At 43.4% G+C, this 9,870-nt stretch overlaps 1 protein-coding gene across 1 annotated transcript; it reads left to right on the top strand.

Annotated features, from left to right (window-relative positions):
- Window positions 1-793: 793 nt before the first annotated feature.
- On the top strand, window positions 794-9,271 carry LOC139545221 (septin-5-like). The gene is made up of 11 exons (XM_071352749.1): window positions 794-1,212; window positions 2,352-2,442; window positions 4,020-4,106; window positions 4,215-4,338; window positions 4,968-5,102; window positions 5,355-5,472; window positions 5,637-5,738; window positions 5,900-5,996; window positions 6,313-6,448; window positions 6,763-6,865; window positions 7,061-9,271. The coding sequence occupies exons 1-11, from the start codon at window positions 1,138-1,140 to the stop codon at window positions 7,124-7,126; spliced, it is 1,134 nt and encodes a 377-aa protein (XP_071208850.1). The 5' UTR covers window positions 794-1,137; the 3' UTR covers window positions 7,127-9,271.
- The last annotated feature ends 599 nt before the right edge of the window (window positions 9,272-9,870 follow it).

The following is a 9,870-nucleotide window of genomic DNA, read 5'->3' as shown; positions in this document are numbered from 1 at the left end:
ATTTATTTATATACTGGATTCACGACATACTGTAGCTCACACTATATTAAATCTACATGAACTTATCTTGTGTAAATTCCCCCGGTGTACATATGTATAGATTGCATTTTGATACAGCTACAGTGCTATTTGGGTTGAACATCCAGGATTCGTCCCGCCGTTCTTTTGACATTTGACTGCATTCATAGGAGCAAGCAACATAAGCATTTTGTTGCACCACTATAACACCTGCTAAACTGTTTACGCAACCAATAAACTTAGATTTAATTTCATGAGAGAACGTCTCCTTTGATACTTTTAGTGTAATTTCCACAGCAGGGGCCTTTTGTTGTATGGCTGATGTCCAGTCTAGACGTCGGCTAGTCTCTTGATATAGCCATTGAGTCACACATCTCTTGCTATCGTCATCACAGGGCTGGGTTAAGAGGTCCTTTAAGCTTCACTCAGCTCTGAGTGACAGGTTACTGTCTTTTACAAGTCCACACTTGAACCACACAAAGGGTTTGTGTCTCTGCTATAGGACACTGTGTTGTTCTTTGACAACTTATCACTATTATGGTCAGATATGGGCTAGATTATTTAGCCCTCTCTTGTCTGTCTGTTTCTCTCTTTTGCGCTCTCTCTGCTCTGGGCTGCTATACTGTAGGTCATTACTGTAGCAGTGCGTGCTTTATTTTTCTAATGGTGGAAAGGGGGGAGGGACTATGTGGTGAATGAATGAGTGTCTTTTATTCCTTCACTTTCCCCCTCCGTCCCTCTCTTCCTCCACTAAATTGCTACCTCTTACTACCTCTCTCACTCCGTCCTACCATTTTATTTCCTCCTGTCTACCCCCCTAGCTCTCGCTCTCTCCTTTTCTCCCTCTATCAGAATTCCCCCCTACCTGTCTGAACAGGGAGCAGTAGAGCGTGGCGGGACAGAGGAGAGAGAGAAAGAGGAGAAAGAAAGAGGAGGAGAGTAGGAGGAACAAAGACATAGTGAGGGAGAATAGGAAAGCGGTGTGTGTATTGAGAAGAGTGTGGACTGACGGAGAGGTAGAGAGGAGTAGAGGGGTGCATAAGAGAAGCGTTGTGAGGAGGTTGCTCTGTTTTTGTCCTTTGGAAAACCTTTTCCCTGTTGGTGTCGTGCTGGCTTGGTATGGATGCTATCATGCTGCAGGAGAAACTAGTGGAACGCTTGCTGTGCCCTCGAGTCAGAACCGCGAGGCGGAAGGTAAAGAACTGGAACGTGACAGGCGAGAGAGGATAGGGAGTGAGAGGAGAGAGAAAGAGAAGGGAGAGGGGGTCAATGTCAAAGAGAAATTGACATTTAACACACACACACACACACACACACAGGTCAGCAAACTCTCATAGAAACACCATCTTTCTCTCTCTAACATGTCATATTAGTATGGAATATAGAACATACTGTTTTCTTAAGTCATGTCCTGATGCGTTCATGACAGATTTATGGGTAGTTTGTTTGTTCTGACTGTGGCATATTTGTTCCCACACACACCCTAGAAGTAAGTCAGATGTTTGTATGAATACTCATTGATATAGATTTCCCAATTCTCTGTGTGTGTGACTTCAGCACTAGCTCTCTTCCATGTCTATGTATGCTGTGACCGTGTGTATGCGTGTTTGTGTATGTAAGCCTTGCCCCAGGAGCTGTCGGGAATGCACATGACAGATTATGACAACTTATTATAGACCCTGACTGAGTATTTCTTTGGCGTGTGTTTGTGTTTGTTTGGGGTTTAAAAAAGGGCATGTATGTCTGGTCAATACAGCCTTTGTCACCCTCCGTTGGCTGCCAGACTCTGGCCTTGGTAGACTGGTAAGGCTGTTAGTGTGTGTGTGTGTGTGTGGGGGGGGGGGGGTTCTTCAGTACTGTAGATTGTGAGTAAGGAGAAGCTTTGGATGATGTGTGAATGGTGTCAGAAGGGGATGAGGAGAGATGCCAGATAGACAGCCATTGTGTGGTGTAAAGGTTAAAGATCAGTCATACTTTTCTCTCTCTTTCTCTCACTGTGTTTGTGTGTGTGTTTGTGTGTCTGTTGGTGTGTGTGGAAAAAGCACAGCGCCAGGTCTTAGAGACTCTAATTTCATGAATGCATTTCCCCCTTTCTCCCCTGCTATTGTCAAGGGATTTGTGGGTTGAACGTGAGTTGAGTTGAGTTTGAATTTGAGCTGTATTTGAATTTAAATGACTAATTTTTTCTAATTTATTTAGCTCTTGGGAATGTTGCTTTGAATAGATATCCGACTGAGGATATTGTATGTTTGTTTACCTATTGTGTGAGTGTGACTGAGTCTCTCTCTCTCTGTCTCTCTCTCTGTCTCTATTTCTCTCTCTCTCTCTCTCAGGAGAAGCAGTATGTGGGCTTTGCCACCCTCCCTAACCAGGTGCACAGGAAGTCAGTGAAAAAGGGTTTTGACTTCACTCTCATGGTCGCCGGTCAGTGAAAGTATTGTTTGTAGCATTTACTCTAGTAAAAGTAAAACAACCCAGTGATATTAAGTACTTAATGTGTTTTCATGAATGTTGACTCAGTGTTAGTGTTGATGGCCGTTTTTGTGTGTTGGTGGTTGTTTAGAAACATGATATACTGAACAAAAATATAAACGCAACATCTAAAGTGTTGGTCCCATGTTTCATGAGATGAAATAAAAGATCCCAGAAATGTTTTAATATGCACAAAAAGCTTATTTCTCTCACATTTTGTGCACACATTTGTTTACTTACATCCCTGTTAGTAAGCATTTCTCCTTTGCCAAGATAATCCATCCACTTGACATGTTTGGCATATCAAGAAGCTGATTAAACAGCATGACCATTAAACAGGTGCACCTTGTGCTGGGGACATTAAAAGGCCACTCTAAAATGTGCAGTTTTGTCAAACAACACAATGCCAAAGATGTCTCAAGTTTTGTGGAAGCGTTCAATTGGCATGCTGACTGCAGGAATGTCCACAAGAGCTGTTGCCAGATAATTTAATGTTAATTTCTCTACCATAAGCCACCTCCAACGTCATCTTAGAGAATTTGTCAGTACGTCTAACCGGGCTCACAACCGAAGACCACGTGTAACAACCTCCACATCCGGTGTCTTCACCTGTGGGATCGTCTGAGACCAGCCACCCGGACAGCTGATGAAACTGTGGGTTTGCACAACAATTTCTGCACAAACTGTCAGAAACTGTCTCAGGGAAGCTCATCTGCCTGCTAGTTGTCCTCACCTGGGTCTTGACCTGACTGCAGTTTGGCATCGTAACCGACTTCAGTGGGCAAATGCTCACCTTCGATGGCCACTGGCACACTGGAGGAGTGTGCTCTTCACAAATTAATTCAGATTTCAACTGTACCGGGCAGATGACAGATGTTGTAAACAGAGTTCCCCATGGTGGTGGTGGGGTTATGGTATGGGTAGCATAAGCTACGGACAACAAACACAATTCCATTTTATTGATGGCAATTTGAATGCAGAGATACCATGACGAGATCCTGAGGCCCATTGTTGTACCATTCATCCACCTCCATCACCTCATGTTTCAGCATGATAATGCACGGCTCCATGTCGAAAGGATCTGTACACAATTCCTGAAAGCGTAAAATGTCCCAGCCAGTTCTTCCATGGCCTGCATACTCACCAGACATGTCACCCATTGAGCACGACAGCGTGTTCCATTTCCTGCCAATATCCAGCAACTTTGCACATTAAAGAGGAGTGGGACAACATTTCACAGGCCACAATCAACTCTATGAGAAGGAGATGTGTCTCGCTGCATGAGGCAAATGGTGGTTACACCAGATACTGACTGGTTTTCTGATCCACACCCCTACCTTTTTTTTAAGGTATCTGTGACCAACAGATGCAAATCTGTATTCACAGTCATGTGAAATCCATAGATTAGGGCCTAATGAATTTATTTCAATTGATTGATTTCCTTATATGAACTGTAACACAGTAAAATCGTTGAAATTGTTGCGCTTATATTTTTGTTCAGTGTATGTAATATGTATATCATGTTACAGGGGAGTCTGGTATGGGTAAATCTACTCTGGTCAACAGCCTGTTCCTCACAGACCTGTACAAGGACAGGAAACTACTCAACGCTGAGGGTGAGTGACACACACACACACACATTAAAATGTAATCTAGAGCAATTTTAAAATGCCATCTCATTAGAGGTTCTCTTCCCTTTCTCTATCCATCCCTCCATCTCTCAGAGCGTATCAACCAGACAGTGGAGATCATTAAGCATACAGTAGACATTGAGGAGAAAGGAGTGAAGCTCAAATTGACCATTGTAGACACGCCAGGGTTTGGAGACGCTGTCAACAACAATGAATGGTGAGCTAAATCTCTTTGAGGCTTCTTTACGGGTGAGAACAATGTTTCCCGACTCCAGTCTTGAGTTCCCCAAACAGAACACATTTTTATTGTAGTTCCAGACAAACTCACCTGATTCAACTCAATAAGGGCTTGATGATTAGTTGACAAGTTGAATCAGGTGTGCTTGTCCGGGGCTACAACAAAAATGTGTTCTGTTGGGGAACTCTAGGACTGGAGTTGGGAAACACTGGGTTAGAAGATTGACCTAAAATAGGAATGATAGCAGAAATTCATCTTGTATGTCGTTCCTGTAAACATGAGCTGGCGCACACCCAAAAATGTTAGTAGAGATGCTGACTAACCGAAAGTAAACTGTAGGCTATGAAAAATATATAAAGAGAGTCACAATATATAAACCACCAACGTTTCAGCATCACATTGCCTACTTCAGGGTTATGAATTACTGGGAGCTTATATATAGTGTGCAACTCTATTTTGACAGTTCCTGTAAGCCTTGACTGATTGTGGCGTGTGTGTGTGTGTGTGTGTGTGTGTGTGTGTGTGTGTGTGTGTGTGTGTGTGTGTGTGTGTGTGTGTGTGTGTGTGTGTGTGTGTGTGTGTGTGTGTGTGTGTGTGTGTGTGTGTAGCTGGAAGCCGATCACAGACTACATCGACCAGCAATTTGAGCAGTACTTCAGAGATGAGAGTGGACTGAACAGGAAGAATATACAGGACAACAGAGTCCACTGCTGTCTCTACTTCATTCCTCCGTTCGGACACGGGTAACATAAACACACACACATACATACACAGGAATGTGATAGTGTAATGACAGGTATAGATAGTAATAACACATCCTGAGTGTGATGGCAGGAGGATACTATGTAAACAGCACCAATACAACTCAACCAGCAAACACTGTTATTACTGTCCACCTCAGTCAGAATGCACTTAGTCTCCATGAAAGCTCACACATGCATGCAGGTACACACGCACATACACTGACCAGGCGGGGTATCTCCTCTCCCTTGCAGACTGCGTCCAGTAGATGTTGAGTTTATGAAGGCTCTCCATGAGAAGGTGAACGTGGTTCCTCTCATTGCCAAGGCTGACTGTCTCACTCCCAATGAGATCAAGAAACTCAAAGACAGGGTGAGTTCAACACAGTAGACAGACTAAAACTGCTGAAGCAGGTGTCACATTGTGATTGTAAGATTGGATGCACGAACTTTAGGAAGTTGCTCACCCAGCACAATGTGTGGTGCCACGTGTTTGCACGTGTGTGTGTTCGCGTGTTCGTTTGTGTGTGCGTGTAGGTCCGTGAGGAAATTGAGAGGTTTGGCATTAAGGTGTACCAGTTCCCAGAGTGTGACTCTGATGAGGATGAGGAGTTCAAACAACTGGACAAAGAACTGAAGGTGAGACACACAACTGGAGACCGAACATTAAGAATAGAGTTATGAGCGGAACAAGAACTCTAAACTCAACCAAACCTTCTAACATGTCAATCTATCATGCCAAATCCTAACCTGTGTGTGTACGCGCATGTCTGTGTGTGCGCATGTGTGTGTGTGTGTAGGAGTGCTGTCCGTTAGCAGTGATTGGCAGTAACACAGTGGTTGAGGCCAGGGGCCAGAGAGTGAGAGGGAGACTCTATCCATGGGGTATTGTGGAAGGTGGGTGACAACAATGGAGGACACAGACCAATATTACTCAGGGCTTTGACTCTTTAAGTTGCATGGTGAAACATGCTTTTCCTCACATATTATTAACATTTTTGAAAGAAAAATGGCTGAAACTCAAACTATGAAAAACAACCTCTATCTACCCGTATGTCTCAACCAATGCATTATGATTAGGCTCAGTTTTTTTCTCAGAAAACGCCCTGTTCCTAATAGGATACAGTGCATCACTGCTGGTGGATACAACAGAGAGGAATGTTTTATCGAAGCAAATCATGTCAGTGATTGTCTGTTTGTGTTTGTGTTTCAGTGGAGAACCAGTCTCACTGTGACTTTGTGAAGCTGAGGAACATGTTGATTCGCTCCCACATGCATGACCTCAAAGACGTGACATGTGATGTGCACTATGAGAACTACAGAGCCCAGTGTATACAGGACATGACCAGGTATGTGCGTCTGTGTGTATACTGTAGAGCAGGGTTTCCCAAACTCGGTCCCCGGGTGCACATTTTGTTTTTTGCCCTAGAATTACACAGTAGCTTTAAATAATCAACGCTTAGGCAAAGCTAGGGCAAAAACCAGAATGTGCACCCAGAGGGGGCCTCAGGAACGAGTTTGGGAAACCCTGTTGTAGAGGTCAGACAGAGTGCAAGACCGAAGTATGAGGTGCTTGGATTTATACTTTATATCTGAAGTGATGTTTATTAATATTGCCCTTGTGTGAGTCTGTATTCATGTTCCTTATGTGTTTTCCCCTCAGTAAACTGACGCAGGACAACCGCATGGAAAGCCCGATCCCCATCCTGTCCCTATCCACCCCAGATGTGGAGACAGACAGACTCATCAAGATGAAAGATGAAGAGGTAAACTGCTATGTCATTATGGGTAACATCACCTATACAGGATAGTCTCCAGTTTATAGAGAGATCCTAGAAAGGACAGAAATGGTATTACCACTCGTACTCTCTCTCTACCTCCTCTCTAACTTCTCACTTTCTCTGTCTCTTTCTCGCACACTTTCTCTCTACCCCACCCCCCTTTTTGCTCTCTCTCTGCAGTTGGCGAGGATGCAAGAGATGCTAAATAAGATGCAGCAGCAGATCCATGATGGGAAGGACCAGTGAGCTACAGCCCCATCTGCTGGCCACTGAACTACAACCACAACTTCAGACATGTTACTTACATGCCAACTATAATGTAATCAGGGGTGAAAGTATATTTAATGAGGACCTCCTATGAGTGCACGTGTAACAGTATAACTTTATACCGTCCCCTCGCCCCGACACGGGCGCGAACCAGGGACCCTCTGCACACATCGACAACTGACACCCACGAAGCGTCGTTACCCATCGCTCCACAAAAGCCGCGGCCCTTGCACAGCAAGGGGAAACCCTACTTAAAGTCTCAGAGCAAGTGACGTAACTGATTGAAATGCTACTAGCGCGTACCCGCTAACTAGCTAGCCATTTCACATCCGTTACACACGTGCACGCCATTTTTTTATGGGCCTAATAATATAATTACTTATAGAATCCCTATTAATTTAATAGGATCTCTGTGACCTAATAGTAAAGATTACTGTTAACTTTTAAAATGTATTGGCCTACCTTTTAATGTATCATAAACACAACCAGTCATAATGTTTTCATCTGATTGTCAAACAATTACTCCAAAAGGCTACTATAGGCTTCCCGCACACGTTATTCGACTCTAAAATAATTCCCGCATCCGTGCACTGTGCACCTGCCATTTGATAAATGCTAAAAGACATCAGTTGCAAAACACCAAAAAGTTTAGTGAATGACATTCTGTGATGGTCACTCACTGGGCCTACAAAAGTCTTGTAACCTGAATTAATGCGTCCTCTGCTGTCCACGCCCGTCTCGGCCACTTATCTCTGCCTTGGCAAAATTTCTGTGTTATTGTCGAATCACGCTGCATTTTAGAGCGTAACCCAAGCGTTTTTGTCTGTTCGCTCATTCTTCATGCGACTAACATGCGGTAATGATAAGTAATAGTATATAAGCCTACAGTTTTCTTGGAATCACTATGTTTTAATTATTGTGACAGGCTCATGTTTTACCGGTACAGTGTACCCCCACTATTTATTTTGCCGGTACTCTGTACAGGACCTGCTTGCTTTCACCCCTGGATATAATCAGCACTGTGTTGGGGGAAAACAGTAACTGTATATTCATTGGTCATTTGTTTTTGGTGCTTGCATATTTGGTCTGTCCTGCAAGGAGAAATGTGGTGTTTTTACTGTATCTTGTGTCCATTTGAACCCCATTAATATTATTGACGGTCCTAGTAACATATGACATAACATAAACATGTAATATAAATGACCTGTTAAATGTATCCAATTTATAAATATGGTGAATACTATTGGGATATTCTGTCAAGTTATGAAGACGCATTACAAAATGTTTTGTAAAACAGCGATATTACTGATGTTAAAGTTTTAATCCTTGTTGATGTTGAACGCGTGTGAGTGTGTGTGTCTGCGTGTTTCCATATGTATCACCCTCTATTACGAGAACCTTGTTCTGCTTTGAAACTGTGAGAATCCGCTTTCCCTTTCTTAGTGGCATTTCTTGTATGTTCTAGCTACAGACTAATGAACAATAGGCTACCTAAGAATCTGAACATAAATGTAACTTATTAACTTTTTACTGCTGGTCTCTACTTCGACTTGTTGAGAAGACCTTTCTCATGTTTTGGTGCTTGTGAATTAGATTGAAAATGTCTCTAGCGCCAGTTGCTTACCTTACAGTGAATTGAGCCCCTCTGACATACAGTACATAGCAAATGAAAGGGTAGGTACAGAACAGTAAGGGGTGCATGTGCAAGCATGCCGAAGTTACTCAAATCCGCTTACAGCTGGATTTCCACTCTCTCATATGATGCAATGTGTTTGTTCTGAAATGTATTATGACCTATGCCACAGTACCACTATGGGATGGTAAAAAGAGGCCAACTTTTAAGAGGAGCTACTGTATATGGTTCTGTCCAATATGGCGCGCGCGCGCGCGTGTGTGTGTGTGTGTGTGTGTGTGTGTGTGTGTGTGTGTGTGTGTGTGTGTGTGTGTGTGTGTGTGTGTGTGTGTGTGTGTGTGCGTGTGCGTGTGTGTGTGTGTGAAGTATATGCTGCCCTCTGGCTGTGTCATACAGGATGGTGATTGTGGCTTTTTATAGTGCTAGCGCTCAGAGGACGTGGTGGAACTACTGACCAGGTTATGATGACGAATAAACAGTCTTGATTCGTATCAGTGTTTCTTCATTATTTCTTCATCTGAAAAAAATTATATAAATACACTATGGTTTCTAGTATGATCTTACTGCCACTAATATTTCTACAAGGAAGGTCTTGACTGGTTCTCAAATGACGCCCTATCCCTTATAATATATTGCGTTACTTTTGACGAGAGCCTTAGGGCAGTAAGGGCACTATATAGGGAATAGGGTACCATTTGAGCCACAGCCCCTGAGACATCCTGTAGGCCCCATGCAGGCAGGCCTGCATCTGGCTACTGTAGCTGAATAAAGTGCTGAGTCACAACATATCTCCTTGAACCTCACTTCCCCTCTGGCCCACAGTCAGATCCATCACTAACCCAACTGACTGTTTGGAGCTGAATGATGAGGGCTTTGCTGCAGCTATAGTATAGTTACTGTAGACGGTGAACCTACGAGCCGTTGTGGGGAAAGTTTATCCTGGGTTGCACCCAGAGAAGCAGGAAGCTTAGCTGCTAAGCTAGTGTACTGTGGTATGTCACATACAGTATGGTAAAATACTGTTGATCTGTGGATAGTTTGTAGAGATGTATCAATAGGGGCCAGTAGTGTTAGTATTAACTGAATCCAT

Source organism: Salvelinus alpinus, chromosome 19, assembly GCF_045679555.1.
Source record: "Salvelinus alpinus chromosome 19, SLU_Salpinus.1, whole genome shotgun sequence".
Taxonomy (NCBI): Eukaryota; Metazoa; Chordata; class Actinopteri; order Salmoniformes; family Salmonidae; genus Salvelinus; species Salvelinus alpinus.
Note: the sequence above shows the minus strand (reverse complement) of the source record. Positions and strands in the feature narration are given on the sequence as shown.

Excerpts from the sequence above, each read along its gene's own strand:
- LOC139545221 (XM_071352749.1), top strand. The coding sequence starts at position 1,138 with ATGGATGCTATCATGCTGCAGGAGAAACTAGTGGAACGCTTGCTGTGC. Across the intron at positions 2,443-4,019 it reads CTTCACTCTCATGGTCGCCG|GGGAGTCTGGTATGGGTAAA; the intron begins GTCAGTGAAAGT and ends ATCATGTTACAG. Across the intron at positions 6,449-6,762 it reads TGTATACAGGACATGACCAG|TAAACTGACGCAGGACAACC; the intron begins GTATGTGCGTCT and ends TTTTCCCCTCAG.